This window comes from Heptranchias perlo, chromosome 17 (genome assembly GCF_035084215.1).
Source record: "Heptranchias perlo isolate sHepPer1 chromosome 17, sHepPer1.hap1, whole genome shotgun sequence".
NCBI lineage: Eukaryota > Metazoa > Chordata > Chondrichthyes > Hexanchiformes > Hexanchidae > Heptranchias > Heptranchias perlo.
This window is the reverse complement of record NC_090341.1, coordinates 55,964,765-55,984,359: the sequence shown is the minus strand read 5'-3', so window position 1 is coordinate 55,984,359 and position 19,595 is coordinate 55,964,765. Positions and strand designations below refer to the sequence as shown.

Below are 19,595 nucleotides of genomic sequence, written 5' to 3'. Positions count from 1 at the left end.
AGAAAGAACTTGTATTTATATAGTGCATTTCACATCAGTTCATATCAAAGCGCTTCGTAGCCAATGAAGTACTTTTCAAGTGCAGTCACTGTTGTAATGTAGGCAAACACAACAACCAGTTAGGTCCATAAACAGCAGTGAGATAAATGACAAATTAATCTGTTTTAGGTGTTGGTTGAGGGGCCAGTGTTAGCCAGGACAACCAGAGAAATACCCTGCTCTTCTTTGAGTACTGCCTTGGGCACTTTTATATCCACTTGAGAGGGCAAACGGCCTTGATTTAACTTCTCATCTGAAAGATGGCACCTTCGACAATGCAGCATTCCCTCAGTACTGCACTGAAGTGTCAGCCTAGATTATTAGGGTTGTGAGAAGCTGAACTGTGCAAGTCAGAAAGGTCCCTGGATTAACTCATGTCAGTAATAAACAGAATAACTGTCCAGTGCTGGTTGGGTGGTTCAATGTCAGTATTAATAGATGCAGTGCCTGTCCAGTGCTGGTTGGGTGGTTCAATGTCAGTATTAATAGATGCAGTGCCTGTCCGGTGCTGGTTGGGTGGTTCAATGTCAGTATTAATAGATGCAGTGCCTGTCCTGTGCTGGTTGGTGGTTCAATGTCAGTATTAATAGATGCAGTGCCTGTACTGTGCTGGTTGGGTGGTTCAATGTCAGTATTAATAGATGCAGTGCCTGTCCTGTGCTGGTTGGGTGGTTCAATGTCAGTATTAATAGATGCAGTGCCTGTCCTGTGCTGGTTGGTGGTTCAATGTCAGTATTAATAGATGCAGTGCCTGTCCGGTGCTGGTTGGGTGGTTCAATGTCAGTATTAATAGATGCAGTGCCTGTCCGGTGCTGGTTGGGTGGTTCATTGTCAGTATTAATAGATGCAGTGCCTGTCCTGTGCTGGTTGGGTGGTTCATTGTCAGTATTAATAGATGCAGTGCCTGTCCGGTGCTGGTTGGGTGGTTCATTATCAGTATTAATAGATGCAGTGCCTGTCCTGTGCTGGTTGGGTGGTTCATTGTCAGTATTAATAGATGCAGTGCCTGTCCGGTGCTGGTTGGGTGGTTCATTGTCAGTATTAATAGATGCAGTGCCTGTCCGGTGCTGGTTGGGTGGTTCATTGTCAGTATTAATAGATGCAGTGCCTGTCCGGTGCTGGTTGGGTGGTTCATTGTCAGTATTAATAGATGCAGTGCCTGTCCTGTGCTGGTTGGGTGGTTCATTGTCAGTATTAATAGATGCAGTGCCTGTCCGGTGCTGGTTGGGTGAGTCTCTGTCAGGAATGGACGGATCACTTGTCTTGTACTGGACAGGGGTCTTAGGTCATTACACATGGATGTGTTGGACAGACAGGCATGCATTAGTAGTACAGGATGGGGCACCTACACTGGGCAGATGGCTCAATGCTACTAATACTTGGCTGTGTGGCTGCATCCATGAAGGGAGGATATTGGGATGGGTGCAATTCTCAGCCTTGAGCTGATCCATCTGTCCATTACCATACAGCAAAATCATTAGTTCAGTGTGATATTCCAGAGTTTGACTCTGTGCAGCAGTATGAAACCAAATTGGAAACAAATGAAACATAGAAACATAGAAAATAGGAGCAAGAGTAGGCCATTCGGCCCTTCGGGCCTGCTCTGCCATTCAAAATGACCATGGCTGATCGTCTAACTCAGTACCCTGTTCTCGCTTTTTCCCCATATCCCTTGATCCCTTTAGCATTAAGAACTATATCTATCTCCTTCTTGAATATATTTAATGACTTGGCCTCCACTGCCTTCTGTGGTAGAGAATTCCACAGGTTCACCACGCTCTGTGTGAAGAAATTTCTCCTCATCTCGGTTCTAAATGGCATACTCCGTATCCCGAGACTGTGACCCCTGGTTCTGGACTCCCCAGCCATTGGGAACATCCTCCCTGCATCTAGTCTGTCTAGTCCTGTTAGAATTTGTTCTCTTGTGCATACCGTACTCAGACACTGAAGCCAGACTGGTTGTGGGGACTGACTTATGTGGTGTCAGCCATGGCCCAGTGGTAGCACTCGCTCCTCTGAGTCAGAAGGTTGAGAGTTCAAATCCCACTCCAGAGACTTGAGTACATAATCCAGGCTGACACTTCAGTGTAGTACTGAGGGAGTGCTGCTCTGTTAGAGGTGATGTCTTTCGGATGAGATGATAAACCTGCCCCCTCAAGTGTATGTAAAAGATCCCACGGTACTATTTTGAAGAAGGGCAGGGGTGTCCTGGCCAATATTTATCCCTCAACCAAAATAAAAAAAAAACAGTTATCTGGTCATTATCACGTTGCTGTTCGTGGGACTTTGCTGTGCACAAATTGGCTGTCGCGATTCCTACATTACAACAGTGACTACACTTCAAAAAGTACTTCATTAGCTGTAAAGCAGTTTGGGACATCATGAGGTTGTGAAAGGTGCTATATAAATGCAACTTTTTTCTTTCTTCCTTCCTTCCTTCCTTGTGCACTGTAGTGCCACTGCTGCAGGCTCAGACTTTAATGAAATTCAGAGTAACAAGAGTTGATGTGACCTTTTGAAATGCTGCATCTCAGGATGTTGTCACTCTTCACATCTCTCACAACCAGGACCTTCTGTCTCCATGTGCGGACTCTGAACTCTATCATTAAAATAATGTGCAATCGCACAGCAGCTCCTGTTTGAGGTTGAATGCTGCCTCGCGTTACGTTACACTGCTGGCCTTCCTGAGTGGAGTTGACAGCCCAGCTCCACTCCCTCGGCTAACATCAGAAGGTGAAGATGAGGAAGTAAAGCGTTGTCACAAGCTGTTTCTGTTCAGAGTCTGAGCCTTGCTTTCACCAGATCGGTGAGGATGCTGCTGTGGAAATTACATCATGACTGAGTGCCGTCACAGTACGTTTGTGCTTTCCCTGCACCCGTGGAAAATGTGCATTTGAACAAAGTAGGATCAGGACATTGCAAAAATAAATAAATATGGTGCCATATGACTGAAGTGGAATTTAAAAGGGTAACATCTCTTTCTGAACTGCGTAGGATCAGAGTACGCACCGTGTGGGGGCCAGTAACTGGAGACTAACACTAGACTGTGCAAGGCACTGTTGCTATTACTAATGGTGGGGAATGTCAACAAACAATCCCACTCAGGAAAAACCTGCATTAGGCGCCTCTCCCGTTAGTGTGAGGCGATGGGACGCTGTTGAGTGAGCAACACCACCCAGCAGAGACCTCTGTCAGTCAACTCTCCCGAAGTGGGACATCCCATTGAACAGCAGGAGGTGTGCTGTTCTTTCAAGAAATCTCACCTTGTACGAGACTGGTGTTGCACCATTCTCTGTGAGTGAAGGGAGGTACGCCCACATTTAGAGAAAACCAGTATCTGTGAGAGCTCACGCCAAAGCAGTCCCATTGCTCAGCGACAGAGCTTGGCTGATAAAAGTGCCCATCGACACTGAGACTTTGAGTTGCTAATTGAAAACTTTAAAAAGGAAGGGTATTTGTGTTTACTGGCCCATAACGCTAAATGTTAGAGATATCTGTACACTAATTGATGCCTCCAGGTCCTTTGATCCTGCGCCATATACTTTCAAACTGCTGGTCGGAGGCAGACATTTTGTGTGGAAGCTCATTTTCCCTGATACCAAGAATCTGTTTAGAGACTGGTAACAGTTACCGCATGATCTCGGTGCTGGGGAGCATGGAACAAAGTGTCTGAGCAGCATTGTAAAAACCGAAACACAGGAATTATTTAGTGCCTGGCAATGTGTGCGCATATATGTGTGAGACAGAGAGGCAGGGGCTAAGTGTTCTGTGCCTGGGACTGTGTGTATGTGTGTGTGTAGGTATAGGCGTAGGAACAAGAGTAGGCCATTCAGCCCCTTGAACTTGTTCTGCCATTCAATTACATTATGGCTGATCTGTACCTCAACTCTATTTACTTTTATATTTTTATTTTTTAATATATGGATAGATATATTTTCTTAACTGTGATGAAGTTACAAAGTTCTTTTTTAATTAAAGTAGTCCATTTCTCAACAATAACTGTGCACAGTTCAGGTCTCCATACAACAAAAGGGATATTGAAGCACTGGAGAAAGTGTAGAACAGATTTACAAGGATGTTACCAGAATTAAAAGAATGCAACTATCAGGAAAGATTGAGCAGGCTAAGGCTCTTTTCTCTGGAAAAGAGGAGATCTGTTGGAGGTCTTTAAAATTATGAAGGGGTTTAATAGGGTGGATGTGGAGAAACTGTTTCCACTTGTGGGTGAGTCCAGAACAAAGAAGCATAAATATATGATAGCCACTAACAGATCAAATAAAGAATTTAGGAGGAATTTCTTTACACAGAGAGTGGTGCGAATGTGGAACTTGCTGTCACATGGAGTGGTTGAAGCAGATAGTATTGATGCATTTAAGGGGAGGCTTGATGCATACATAAGGGAGAAGGAAATAGAGGGATACGGGAGTCAGGGTGAGAATCGAGGGAACTGAGGGCAGGAATAGAGAGAATTGAGGGCAGGGTAGGAAGAGGTAATTAGAGTGTGAGGAAGCTTGGGTAGAGTATAAACACCAGCATAGACCAGTTGGGCCGAATGGCCAGTTTCTGTGCTGTAGATTCAATATAATTCTTTGTGATAAATGTTTTAGAATGCAGTAATCATCTGTATATACCAACTTTCCTTTCCTGACCACTTGTGCACCCCCCCACTCCCTGCGCCCCACCATTAGTGCCTTCAGCCTCCAAGGCTTAGTGACCAATTTTTTCCCTTAAGGCTCTGTGAAGTACTTTAGGCAGTTTTTCTACATTAAAGTTGCTCTGTAAATGCAAGTTGTTGAAATTGCAGAGTGAGCTGTACGGAGTCACACTGGGCAGTAGTGTAATCGGAGAGTGAGCTGTACGGAGTCACACTGGGCAGTAGTGTAATCGGAGAGTGAGCTGTACGGAGTCACACAGGGCAGTAGTGTAATCGGAGAGTGAGCTGTACGGAGTCACACTGGGCAGTAGTGTAATCGGAGAGTGAGCTGTACGGAGTCACACTGGGCAGTAGTGTAATCGGAGAGTGAGCTGTACGGAGTCACACTGGGCAGTAGTGTAATCGGAGAGTGAGCTGTACGGAGTCACACTGGGCAGTAGTGTAATCGGAGAGTGAGCTGTACGGAGTCACACTGGGCAGTAGTGTAATCGGAGAGTGAGCTGTACGGAGTCACACTGGGCAGTAGCGTAATCGGAGAGTGAACTGCACGTAGTCACAGGGTACAGTAGTGTAATTGGAGACTGAGTTGCACAGTGTCACACTGGGCAGTAGTGTAATCGGAGAATGAGTTGCACAGTCACGGTGAGTGATGGCGTAATTGGAGAGTGAGCGACATAGGGTCACCCTGGACAGTAGTATAATCAGAAAGTGAGTTGCATTGGTCACTGAATAGTAGTGTAATCAGAGAGTGAACTGCATTGATTACAGTGAGTAGTAGTGTAATCGGAGAATGAATTGCACAGTCATGGTGAGTGATAACATAATTGGAGAGTGAGCGGCCTAGGGTCACCCTGGGCAGTCGCGTAATCAGAGAGTGAGCTGCATTGATCACAGTGAGTAGTAGTGTAATTGGAGAGTGAGCTGCATTGGTCACAGTGAGTAGTCGTGTAATTGGAGAGTGAGCTGCATTGGTCACAGTGAGTAGTCGTGTAATTGGAGAGTGAGCTGCATTGGTCACAGTGAGTAGTCGTGTAATTGGAGAGTGAGCTGCATTGGTCACAGTGAGTAGTTGTGTAATTGGAGAGTGAGCTGCATTGGTCACAGTGAGTAGTCGTGTAATTGGAGAGTGAGCTGCATTGGTCACAGTGAGTAGTCGTGTAATTGGAGAGTGAGCTGCATTGGTCACAGTGAGTAGTCGTGTAATTGGAGAGTGAGCTGCATTGGTCACAGTGAGTAGTCGTGTAATTGGAGAGTGAGCTGCATTGGTCACAGTGAGTAGCTGTATAATCGGAGAGTGAGCTGTACGCAGTCACCCTGGGCAATAGTGTAATTCAGGGAGTGAGCTGCACAGAATCACACTGGGCAGTCGTGTATTCAGGGAGTGAGCTGCACAGGATCACCCTGGGCAGTAGTGTATTCAGGGAGTGAGCAGTATGGGTCACAGTGAGTAGTAGTGTAATCAGAGAGTGAGCTGGACGAGTCACAGTGAATAGTAGTGTAATCAGAGAGTGAGCTGCATAGCCATCCTGGCCAATAGTGTAATCGGAGAGTGAATTGCAGAGAGTTACACTGGGTGGTCGTGTAATTGGAGAGTGAACTGCATGGAATTACACTGGGCAGTGGTGTAATTGGAGCGTGAGCCACACGAGGTCACGTTCCGCAATAGTGTAAACAGAGAGGGCTTAACACTGGGCATGAGTGTGACAAGGGAATGAGCTGCACGGAGTCATGTAGGCAGTACTTTAACACTACTGCCCCAGGTGACCCTAGGCAGCACGCACTCCGATTACACTGTAACCTCAGGGAGTAACCTGTCTAATCACAGGTTATAAAAGTGACCAGGGGTGTAAGCTATTCTGAGTCACACTGGCAGCAGTGCCACCAGCAAATGAACCATCTGGAGTCACACTGGATATATATATAGGACCAGGGTGAATATTGCACTGAATCACAAGTGTGATACAACTGTGACCAGGGATTGAGTTGTATGGAGCCACGCTGGATAAAGGAAGTCCAGGGAATGAGTCATGCTGGGTCCATGTGTGAATGAAACATGGAGACTCTTTGTGAGTGTTTTAATTTTAGGACGTTAATTAAATTAAGTGATGAAAAGCTCATGTACACCTTGCACTGTGTAACCTGCTGATCGAGTACCTGAGAGACAGCACATGGCATCAGGAGGTTTTGACGAGTACCCGGTGCTGTGAAAGTGAAGGATGGAGTCTTTTTGGCAGGCCCGTGGACAGATTTTTGGGTCATTGTTCTTTATTACCATCTCTTGACAGCTGCTTGTGGATATCTGATGTAAATATTCAGAGGGTGGTGGAAATAGACTTGTACAAAGCAACTGTATAAATGCTTTGTGCTTTTGAGTGGTGAACATTGCACCTTGCTAAATATAAACTTGAAAATATTCTATAACTGTGGCATTCAGGCACTGTTGGAGATGGGACGAAAAAGGAACAGAATGTAACAGAATGCTTCATCAAACACTGTACACCGGAGAGTAAAATGTAGTCTATGTTTAAAGCAAACTCGTATGTGCTGTTTTAGGAAATCCGACTCCACAGTATCTGGGACTCCCTGATTTCCTCATTCCTCTTCCTTGCCAACCAATGTCACAATCCCCAGGGCCTTCCTTCAAGTGCTATAAATAGCACGGCTGCATTTATAGGGCAGTATTCTCATTTTCTCTTTTTTTTTCTCTCTCTCTCTCCATCACTGTCTCTCTCTCTCTCTCCCTCGTCCCCCCTCTCCCTCTTCCGCCTTCATCTTCTCCCTCTCTCTCCCTATCCCTCTATCTATCTCTCTCTCTCTCCCTCATTCTCTCCATCTATCTTTATATCTCACTCTCTATCCCCCTCTCACTTCCTCTCTCCCTCTTCCCCTCTCTCTTTATCCCTCCCTCTCTCACTCTGTCTCTCCCTATCTTTCTCTCTCTTTCTTTCACTCTTAAATACATCTCATTTGAAGTAGCAATCTGACTTAGAGAGAGCAGACGATGTCTGTTGAGGGAAATAGAAGTTGTCACACTGTTGCCACAGTGGGTGCTTTTCTGAGTTTGAAGCTGGGGCACCTTGTGTAGAAAATGACCTGGGAGTGCTTGATGCTGACACAGGGTGCCTGAAATGGGAAGTGGTCCATTCTCCAGCACTAAGTTCCCTCAAATCGATGAGCTGGTAATTTAAAAGAAAAACAGGGTTGAGAGAAAATGAGTGCAATAACATCGAGGCTATTTCCAGAGGGGTCTCTCTATTACCCTCCCTCCTTTCTGAGAATAAGCTGTAAAGAAGCTGGGACCACCCTCTCCCATATTGTGTAACAGCAGCAGCCAACAATTCCTATTTATTATTGTTCTCTGCCACATTCTACTTGGCACATGCGATATACTAGGGTAGAAATGAACAGAATTATTTATTATAAATCAGGTCTTATTAAGGATTACATCATTGTTAAGGACATGTAACACATGTTATGATACAGTGTTTTCTTAGATACAATACCGTACATATATACTGAGGACAATATATTTGAAGTGGTACTCATTTCCTTCATACCACTCATCAGTTTAGAGGCAGGTTAAAAACTCCAGGTCCCCTCTCCCGGCCTCACCCATCCCAGGCCTTTTCCGATTGCTGCGCGCGTGATTGCCTGGGAGGAAGTCCCTGCCAAAAGCAAGGCATCAGGATGAAAGTGGAGATTCAGACTAAGCATGTGTGATGGGTGATGAGACCTGGAATTAGCGACAACCTATAATTACCTGCAGTATTGACTTTATATTAAATGTGCAGCAGAATTACTTGTAAACTGACAAAAATACGTTTTGGTCTTTGATGTAGAGTGCTAGTGCACAACATCCCTCCATTGCTCTATTTCGGACCATTAACTCTCAGTAAGTATAATAGATTAATCAGGAAGACGTTTGCAGCATTAGGAAAAGCTTCCTGACCTGAGGCAGCGGATGCCCTTTCACCTCTTGAACCTAGTGCATAATCGGAGTGTCTGAAAAGACGGAACTGATGGACCCCGAGTCTGATTTTAGCTGCAGGATTTTAGGGCTTTTGGAGTCTGAGAATTCCTCGCTGACGGCGAGCCGTATCTTGCCATTCTGGCAGTCCTTCACCGGCTCCAGGAACACCACGTGTTTGCCGCTGCTGGCTTTGCGGCTGGCATCGTCGTTGCAGGGCGGGGTGGCGCTCAGGATGGACGACTGGGCGCTGCACTCATTCGGTGGGGTGGGATTTCGCGGCGGCCTGCACCAGCAGCGGCATGGAGTCAGGAATAAGTACATGAGCACCAGGACTAGGCTCACCACGCAGCCAAGGAGCGTGGTGAGACCAGTGTTGAAACCCTCCCCCTCGTACTTCCCGTGATGCACGGTCACGTTGATCTCGCGGGACTCGTTGCGCATCAGCCGCTTGTTGGTCGCCATGCATATATAGATACCAGAGTCCTCTTTCTGAGCCTTGCGGATTTCTAGGCTCCCGTTGGAGTGGAGTTTGAACGTCTGGTTGATGCTGCTGGAGTGAGCAATGAGCTCCTTGTTTGGTGAAATCCACAGGTAGGTTGTCTGCTCGTCCTGCAAGCTGGTGTTGCAGCCAATCAGCAGCGGCTCCCCCACTGCCCCCTTGAAGCTGGCATCCGCCATCCCGATTAACCCTTGGGCGGCAGAGGTACAGTTCTCAAACATCTTACGGTGCTTCAGGAAACGCAGCGAGGCCCTGGGCTGCCTGAGAGCTAGGCAGGTGTGTTCCTCTCGGAAGTCGTGAACGGAATTAAACCCACTCTTTTCCCAGTGCAGGAACATGCTGTACAGAGTGCAGTCACACATGAAAGGGTTGTTGTGGAGGTAGAGACCATTTTTAACAGTCTGAGGCAACGCGATCACCTTGTCGACGGGGATGGAAGACAGCCTGTTGGAGGAGATGTCCATTATCTTTAGCTGAGGCAGGCTGCCCTCCTCTAAGGCGGTGAATGGGAAATCGGTCAGCAGGTTCCAGCTGAGGTACACCTTCTGCACACTGCTGAGCCTGACCAGGGCGCTGGTATCCACTCGCGCTATCTGGTTGTTGTAAAGCAGCAGCTCTTCTAGATTGGTCAGCTCCTGGAAGAAGTGCTTCTCCACAGAGTGCAGCCGGTTGGAGGACAGGTCCAGGTGCGTGAGCCGGGAGGCGTTCTGGAAGGCCCCCGCGGAGATATGGCTGACGCGGTTGTGGCCGATCCTGAGTGTGTGCAGGCGAGGTAGCCGAGCCAGCCAGTTGTCCTGCAGCTGAAGCAGGCTGTTGTGACTGAGGTCCAGGCTGGTTGCAGTCATGGGGAGTCCGGGAGGCACCAGGGACAGGCTTCGACTGACGCAGCTCAGCAGGTCCGAGGCACAAATGCATACCCCAGGGCAAGTATGGAGGCTAGCTCCTGCTCTTTGCATGAATGACTCCCATAACAGCAATTCTGCCACGAGCCACCACAGAACCGGAGCCACCAATCCAAGGCTACTCATGGTCTAACCCCAGTGCTCCACTCTGAGACACTGCAGTGAAGTTTGCCGAGGAGTTAAACAGTCACTTACATTTCTCATCAGTCTTGACATTTAACTGTGAACCGTGAACAGCACAAGGAGCCACATACTGCAGGGCTGTCGTCTTTCAGGAGAGTTCAGAGCTGCGTGTTTAGCACCGAGAGTGTGGCTGCTTTAATGTGACGGCATACTGTCCCAGTATCAATTCACACAGTCTTCCCTGCAGTACTCTCTTTAAGTACTTACAGCTGAGAATTTCATTCAGTTCAGTTAGTGTGTGCCATTCCCCTCGGCAGAGCTACTGCTGATGCTGGTGATGACTCAGGACCTCTCAACTGTACACAACGTTATCAAGAGTGTTAAACTCCCTTCCCTGTAATCTCCAGGCAGATGAAGTTATACAAAATACAGCAATCAACGCGAAATGAATGAACGAAGGCTCTCGTCCCCTGGTGTCTCTGCTTCAGTCACTTGTTTCTTTCTGCACAAATCTTTAAATGCAGACACACCGTCCCTCAGCAGCAATTCATAACTTTCTGTTTTTGACTAGTGATGAAGCATAACGCTCCGTCATCCCCACAGCCTGTGTATAATTGATTTCCTTCAATGTCTATTTAAACTGGAGTGGATGGGAGGCTCGGTACTGGGTGGGCAGGGCCTCTACATGACTTGATGCTGATTGGCTGCCAGCTGTGTAGCCAATCAGCAGAGCAGCTTGGTCACTGTTTAAGTAGGTTTCTATTGCAGTGCTGTGCGGCCTCCATTCACCGCTAGTGGGTGGAATTGAACTGCCTGTCTGAGCTGTAAACTGTACTTGTTTCTCTTAGGCAACAGCAGAGTCAAAGACAGAGGCTAGTTCTACAGTAAGAGCATGAGGTTTTCAAGGGTACAGGGATATGTCTAGGTCTGATTGCAAGACTATTAGAATAGAGACTAGCTCTCAAAATGAAAACACAAGGCCTACTCTCATTGTGAGGGCACAGGATCAGGGGACTTAGTTCTCACTGTAATAACATGGGATGGGAGATGGAAGCTAGCTATGTATTTAAGGACAAGGATTATGGAGATAGCTTGCACTGTTAGGACACAGTGTTACGGGACTAGCTCTCACTGTAGCCTGCTCACCGGATCAGATGTGACTCCCTGAACAAGGTGCAATGACCTCCTCACTGCGCTACGCAGAACTCCCGGAAAAAAGATGGGTGAGCAGGCTGTTCTCAGACATCGGGCAATGTTGCTCTTGATCTAGTACCTGTATGATAACAGCCCAGGGGAAACATTTGCTGATTTTTGGCTCACTCTTAATGGGTTAACACCTCAACCTGACAGCAGGGTTGAAATTAGGAGCTCGATGCGTGTGCAATTGCAGGCATCAATCCCTACTCGCCCGCTCCTCCGTTCCTCCTATTGGAGCACCAGCTTGCTAGCCCCTCTCTCTCCTTTCACTTGGTGATATATTGCATCTCATGTTCTGGTTATTACATTACACAAGTGTGTTTGAGCCGGAAGTAGTAGGAATGATATCACTTGGACCCAGGTCACCAGGGTCACGCGTGCCACTGCTGGCATATATTGTTGTTTCACTGCATTTAGAGGCTTATCGTTCCATTTGAAAACTGTCGTATTAGCATGTAAAGGTTCCACTGCAGCAGATACAGCACCTAATGACTGTGATCTGCTTATCGCGTGGGGGTGTTGACTTTTTACTTTGTGTACATGCACCACTGAGAAAGTATTGCAAACGTTTTTCAGCCAGTGCCCTGTCACAGAGTATCAGCTGTGGCTTAGTAGGTAGCACTCTCTCGCCTCTGAGTCAGAAGGTTGTAGGTTTAAGTCCCACTCAAGAGACTTGAGCACAAAATCCAGGCTGACACCTCAGTGCAGTACTGAGGGAATGCTGCACTGTCGGAGGTGTGCCGTCTTTCAGATGAGAGGTTAAATCCAGGCCCCATCTGCCCTCTCAGGTGGATGTAAAAGATCCCATGGCACTGTTCAAAGGAGAGCAGGGGAGTTCTCCCCATGTCCTGGCCAATATTTATCCTTCAACCAACATCAATAAAACACATTATCTGGTCATTATCACGTTGCTGTTTGTGGGATTTTGCTGTGCAAAAATTGGCTGCCACATTTCCTACATTATAACGATGACCACACTTCAAAAGTATTTCATTGGCTGTAAAGGGCTTTGGGACGACCTGAGGTCATGACAAACGCTATAGAAATGCAAGTTCTTTCTTTTCACATGGGGCACGAATATAGCAATACTTGGGACTATAGCTTGTGACATCAAGTAAAACACACGCATTAACCCACAGGGCATGAAGGGTTAGCACTCCCACCATCACGAGTTCTTTCCCAAAATACCTCTGCTGCCCCTCTGAATCTGTTGAAGTACAACAAGCTCTATGTACAAACACATGGCTCAGGCCTCTATTTATAGAATATATTTCAAGCAATTGGAATATTCTAGTCTTTATTGTTCCTGGACCGAGTTCAAAAATAGTACAGCTGCCTTCCATGGGCTGACGTGAAGTGGTCGGAAAAATTGTAAAGGCACAAGAGTTCCTTGATCCAATTAAACAAAACCCAAATGGAATTACACTTTGCAAGTACGACAGGTAATTGGGTCTCAATGAAAGGGAGTCTTACCATCTTCTAATCATAGAAAGGTTACAGCACAGAAGGAGGCCATTTGGCCCATTGAGTCCGTGCCGGCTCTGTGCGAGAGCAGTCCAGCTAGTCCAACTCCCCTGTCCTATCCCCGTAGCCCTGCAAATTTTTTCTTTTCAAGTGCTTATCCAGTTCCCTTTTGAAGGCCATGATTGAATCTGCCTCCACCAACCCCTCGGGCAGTGCATTCCAGATCCTAACCATTCGCAATGTAAAAAAGTTTTTCCTCATGTCGCCTTTGGTTCTTTTGCCAATCACCTTAAATCTGTGTCCTCTGGTTTTTGACCCTTCTGCCAGGTTCTCTCTATCTGCTCTGTCTAGACTCTTCATGATTTTGAATACCTCCATCAAATCTCCTCTCAACCTTCTCTGTTTCAAGGAGAACAACCCCAGTTTCTCCAGTCTATCCACGTAACTAAAATCCCTCATCCCTGGAATCATCCTAGTAAATCTTTTCTGCACCCTCTCTAAGGCCTTCACATCCTTCCTAAAGTGCGGTGCCCAGAACTGGACACAATACTCCAGTTGTGGCCGAACCAGTGTTTTATAAAGGTTCATCATGACTTCCATACTTTTGTACTCTATGCCTCTATTTATAAAGCCCAGTATCGCGTATGCTTTTTTAACCACTTTCTCAACCTGCCCTGCCACCTTCAACGATTTGTGCACATATACCCCCAGATCTCTGTTCCTGTACCCCTTTTAGAGTTGTGCCCTCTAGTTTATATCGCCTCTCCTCGTTCTTCCTACTGAAATGTATCACTTCGCATTTTTCTGCGTTAATAGAATCATAGAATCAAAGAAAATTTACGGCACAGAAGGAGGCCATTCGGCCCATCGTGTTCACGCCGGCCGAAAATGAGCCACCCAGCCTAAACCCACTTTCCAGCACTTCGTCCGCAGCCTTGTAGGTTATGGCACTTCACATGCATGTCCAAGTACTTTTTAAATAAGTTGAGGGTTTCTGCTTCAACCACCCTTTCAGTCAGTGAGTTCCACACCCCCACCGCCCTCTGGGTGAAAAAATTTTCCCTCGGCTCCCCTCTAATCCTCCTACCAATCACTTTAAATCTATGCCCCCTGGCTATTGACCTCTCTGATAAGGGAAATAGGTCCATCCTATCCACTCTATCTAGGCCCTTCATAATTTTATACACCTGCCACCTGTCCATCCATTTCACCAGCCTGTCTATATCCTCTTGAAGTCTATCACTATCCTCCTCACTATTCACTACATTTCCAAGTTTTGCGGCATCTGCAAATTTTGAAATTATGCCCTGTACACCCAAGTCCAAGTCATTAATATATATCAAGAAATGATGTGGAGATGCCGATGATGGACTGGGGTTGACAATTGTAAACAATTTTACAACACCAAGTTATAGTCCAACAATTTTATTTGAAATTCACAAGCTTTCGGAGGCTTCCTCCTTCCTCAGGTGAATGTTGTGGAAATGAAATTCTCGAACCCTTCGCATTTATAAATCACAGAACAATACCTGGTGATTACAGACAGCCTTTCCAACTGCCCGTTGCCAAGGCAATCACAGTGTGCAGACAGAGAGGTGTTACCTACAAGGCCACCGAAAATACAAACACCCAAAAAAAGAGAGAGAGGCAGAAACATAGAAACATCCGGAAGGAAGAGAAAGACAGCAAATGACCCATTATATTAAAAACAGATAACATTTGTTCGCTGGTGGGGTTACGTGTAGCGTGACATGAACCCAAGATCCCGGTTCATGTCACGCTACACGTAACCCCACCAGCGAACAAATGTTATCTGTTTTTAATATAACGGGTCATTTGCTGTCTTTCTCTTCCTTCCGGTTGTTTCTATGTTTCTGCCTCTCTCTCTCTTTTTTTGGGTGTTTGTATTTTCGGTGGCCTTGTAGGTAACACCTCTCTGTCTGCACACTGTGATTGCCTTGGCAACGGGCAGTTGGAAAGACTGTCTGTAATCACCAGGTATTGTTCTGTGATTTATAAATGCAAAGGGTTCGAGAATTTCATTTCCACAACATTCACCTGAGGAAGGAGGAAGCCTCCGAAAGCTTGTGAATTTCAAATAAAATTGTTGGACTATAACTTGGTGTTGTAAAATTGTTTACAATATATCAAGAAAGGCAGTGGTCCTAGTACCGACCCCTGGGGAACACCACTGTACACATCCCTCCAGTCCGAAAAATCGTTCACCACTACTCTCTGTTTCCTATTACTTGGCCAATTTTGTATCCTTGCTGCCACTGCCCCCTTTATTCCATGGGCTTCAATCTTGATGACAAGCCTATTATGTGGCACTTTAGCAAATGCCTTTTGAAAGTCCATATACACCACATCAATCGCATTGTGCTCATCTACCCTCTCTGTTGCCTCATCAAAAAACTCTATCAAGTTAGTTAAACACAATTTGCCTTTAACAAATCCATGCTGACTTTCCTTAATCAATCAACACTCGTCCAAGTGACTGTTAATTCTGTCCCGGATTATCCTTTCCAAATGTTTTCCTGACACAGGTTAAACTGACTGGCCTGTAGTTGCTGGGTTTATCCTTACACCCTTTTTTGAACAAGGGTGTAACATTTACAATTTTCCAGTCCTCTAGCAGCACCCCCCCGTATCTAAGGATATTTGGAAGATTATGGCCAGCACCTCTGCAATTTCCACCCTCACTTCCCTCAGCAACCTAGGATGCAGCCCATCTGGATTGGGTGACTTATCTGCTTTAAGTACAGCTAGCCTTTCTAGTACCTCTTTATCAATATTTAGCCCATCCAGTATCTCAACTATATCTTCCTTTACTGAGACTCTGGCAGCATCTTCTTCCTTGGTAAAGACAGATACAAAGTACTCATTTAGTACCTCGCCATCCCCTCTGCCTCCATGCGTAGATCTCCTTTTTCATCCCTGATTGGCCCCACCCCTCCTCATACTACCCGTTTACTGTTTACATGCCTGTAGAAGACTTTTGGATTCCCTTTTATGTTTGCTGCCAGTCTATTCTCATACTCTCTCTTTGCCCCTCTTATTTACTTTTTCACTTCCCCTCTGAATTTTCTATATTCAGCCTGGTTCTCACTTGACATCTGACCTGACATCTGTCATAAGCCCCTTTTTTCTGCTTCACCTTACTCTCTATCTTTTTTGTCATCCAGGGAGCACTGACTTTAGTTGCCCTACCTTTCTCCCTCGTGGGAATGTGCCTAGACTGTACCCGAACCATCTCCTCTTTAAAGGCCACCCATTGTTCAATTACAGTTTTGCCTGCCAATCTTTGATTCCAATTTACCCGGGCCAGATCAGTTCTCATCCCATTGAAATTGGCGCTCCTCCAATTGAGTATTTTTACTTTAGAGTGGTCCATGTTCTTTTCCATAGCTATTCTAAACCATATGATACTATGATCGCTGTTCCTTAAATGTTCCCCCACTGACACTTGCTCCACTTGGCCCACCTCATTCCCCAGAACCAAGTCCAGCAATGCCTCCTTCCTCGTTGGGCCAGAAACGTACTGGTCAAGAAAGTTCTCCTGAACACACTTCAAAAATTCCTCCCCCTCTTTACCTCTTTAATTATTACTATCCCAGTCTATATGAGGATAGTTGAAGTCCCCCATTATCTCCACTCTATGGCTTTTGCACCTCTCTGTAATTTCTCTGCAAATTTGCTTGTCTATCTCCTTCCCAATAGTTGGTGGCCTATAGAATACACCCAGTAGTGTAATGGCACCTCTATTGTTTCTTAACTCTAACCAAATAGATTCTGTCCTTGACCCCGCCAAGACATCCTTTCTCTCCAGCACTGCAATATTCTCCTTAATCAGTACTACCACCCACCCCTCTCCTTTCTTCCCTTCCCTATCTTTCTTGAACACCTTGTATCCAGGAATATTTAGTACCCAATCCTGCCCTTTTTTGAGCCAGGTCTCCGTTATCACCACGACATCGTATTCCCATGTGGCTAATTGCGCCTGCAGCTCACCAACCTTATTTACCACGCTTCGTGCATTTACACACATGCACTGCAAACCTATCTTAGACTTTCTTATATTCTCTCTCAGTCTGATCCCATTCAATACCGTACTATTTCTTGCTCTAGTGCTATCTGTCTCTCCCAATCCTTTGTGCACCTGGTTTCTCCTTCCCAATGCTACATCCTGGTGCCCAGCCCCCTGCCAAATTAGTTTAAACCCCCCCCCTCCCAACAGCACGAGCGAACCTCCCCGCGAGGACATTGGTCCCAGCTCCGTTGAGGCGCAATCCTTCCACCAGTACAGGTCCCACCTCCCCCAGAACTGGTCCCAAAGCCCCAGGAATCTAAAGCCCTCCCTCCTGCACTCTCTCTACAGCCATGCGATCATCTTCTCTATCCTCCTATTTCTATACTCACTAGTGCGTGGCACGGGAGTAATCCAAAGATTACTACCTTTGAGGACCTGCTTATTATCTCTTTCCTAACTCCTTAAAATCTGCCTGCAGGACCTCATCCATCTTTCTGCCTATGTCGTTGGTACTGATATGGACCACGACCTCTGGCTGTTCACCCTCCCTCTCCAGAATGTTCTGCAGCTGCTCAGTGACATTCTTGACCCTGGCACCAGGGAGGCAACATACCATCCCGGAATCCTGTCTGCGGCTGCAGAAACGCCTGTCTCTTCCGCCAGCTATAGAATCCCCTATCACTATTGCTCTCCTGACCTGTCTCCTCCCCCTGTACAGCTGAGCCACCCATGGTGCCATGGCCTTGACTCTGGCTGCAGTCCCCAGAGGAACCTTCTCCCTCACCAGTATTCAGAACTGAATACTGGTTAGAGAGTGAGATGCCCTCAGGGGACTCCCTGCACTACTTGCCTGGTCCTCCTTGTCTGTCTGGCGGTCACCCAGTCCCTCTCTGCCTGCACTCTCTTAAGCTGCGGAGTGACCACCTCCTGAAACGTGCTATCCACGAAACTCTCAGCCTCGTGGATGCACTGCAGTGACACCAGCTGTTGCTCAAGCTCCGAAACCCGGAGCTCGGGCTCCTCCAGCTGACGACACTTCCTGCACTTGTGGTTGTCCAGGACACGGGAAGCATCCTGGAGTTCCCACATGGCACAGGATGTGCATTCAACGGGTCTGAGGTTCCCTGCCATGACTCGATTTATTCTCTTATTAACTAAACTTAACACAAAAATAAAGTTCAAGACTTTTAAAAAAAGAATAACATTCACCAAAAAAAAACACTCACCAGCTACTCACCAATCAACTCCTTCCCTTGTGCTGACATCACTTTAGGTGTTTTTTCACCTCTCCCCGCTGTCGGTCTCTCCTCTCCTCCTTTTATTGCTGATTCCACGTTCCACTCTCTCCTCTCTCTATCACGAATCCCGTGCTCTGCTCCCTCCTCTCCTCCTTTTATTGCTGATTCCACGTTCCACTCTCTCTCTCCTCTCTCTATCACGAATCCCGTGCTCTGCTCCCTCCTCTCCTCCTTTTATTGCTGATCCCGCGCTCCACTCTGTCCGCTCTTGCTCCTCCTTTTATCGCTGATCCCGTGCTCCGTGCTCTCTCTCCTCTCTCCTTTTATTGCTGATCCTGCGCTCTGCTCTCTCTATCCTCTCTCCTTTTATCGCTGATTCTGTGCTCTCTCTTCTCTCCTCCTTTTGTCACTGATCCCGCGCTCCGCTCTCTCTCCTTTTGTCACTGATCCCGCGCTCCGCTCTCTCTCCTTTTGTCACTGATCCCGCGCTCCGCTCTCTCTCCTTTTATCGCTGGTCCCGCGCTCCGCTCTCTCTCCTTTTATCGCTGGTCCCGCGCTCCGCTCTCTCTCCTTTTATCGCTGGTCCCGCGCTCCGCTCTCTCTCCTTTTGTCACTGATCCCGCGCTCCGCTCTCTCTCCTTTTATCGCTGGTCCCGCGCTCCGCTCTCTCTCCTTTTATCTCTGATCCCGCGCTCCGCTCTCTCTCCTTTTATCGCTGGTCCCGCGCTCCGCTCTCTCTCCTTTTGTCACTGATCCCGCGCTCCGCTCTCTCTCCTTTTGTCGCTGATCCCGCGCTCCGCTCTCTCTCCTTTTGTCGCTGGTCCCGCGCTCCGCTCTCTCTCCTTTTGTCACTGATCCCGCGCTCCGCTCTCTCTCCTTTTATCGCTGATCCCGCGCTCCGCTCTCTCTCCTTTTGTCGCTGATCCCGCGCTCCGCTCTCTCTCCTTTTATCGCTGATCCCGCGCTCCGCTCTCTCTCCTTTTGTCGCTGATCCCGCGCTCCGCGCTCTCTCCTTTTGTCGCTGGTCCCGCGCTCCGCTCTCTCTCCTTTTATCGCTGATCCCGCGCTTCTCTCTCTCTCTCTTTCCCTCCCCCCCCCCCCCCCCTATCCTCGATCCCGGGCTTCTCTCTCTCTCTTTCCACCTTTTACCCGGGCTCTCTCTCTTTCCTCCTTATATCGTCGATCCCGCGCTTCTCTCTCTCTCTCTCTCCCTTCTATCGCTGAATCCGCGCTCTCTCTCTCTCTCCTTTCTCTTCCTTTTATCGCCGATCCTGTGCTCCGCTCTCTCTCTCTCTCCTCCTTGTATTGCCGATCCCGTGTTCCGCTCTCTCTCCTCTCTCGCTCTTCCTTTTATCGCTGATAAAGGATCTGTCGCCATTTATAAGTCAGACAATACAAAAGCTGATCACCAGTGCTATTTGTTTCTACCTTCTGCCTACTTCTCTTGCTATTTCTTTCCAAACTTTTTTTTTTGCCCGA

At 47.2% G+C, this 19,595-nt stretch overlaps 2 protein-coding genes across 2 annotated transcripts in view; one reads left to right on the top strand and one right to left on the bottom strand.

Annotated features, from left to right (window-relative positions):
• LOC137334324 (E3 ubiquitin-protein ligase RNF123) overlaps positions 1 to 19,595 on the top strand; it is a 370,362-nt gene that overhangs the window by 255,586 nt on the left and 95,181 nt on the right. The gene's annotated exons all lie outside the window — the stretch shown is intronic.
• Positions 8,128 to 10,780, bottom strand: amigo3 (adhesion molecule with Ig-like domain 3). Its single transcript, XM_067999013.1, has one exon. The coding sequence runs from the start codon at positions 10,188 to 10,190 to the stop codon at positions 8,676 to 8,678; it is 1,515 nt and encodes a 504-aa protein (XP_067855114.1). The 5' UTR covers positions 10,191 to 10,780; the 3' UTR covers positions 8,128 to 8,675.

What these genes read in the sequence shown, in the direction of transcription:
- amigo3 (XM_067999013.1), bottom strand. Translation starts at nt 10,190, where the DNA reads ATGAGTAGCCTTGGATTGGTGGCTCCGGTTCTGTGGTGGCTCGTGGCA.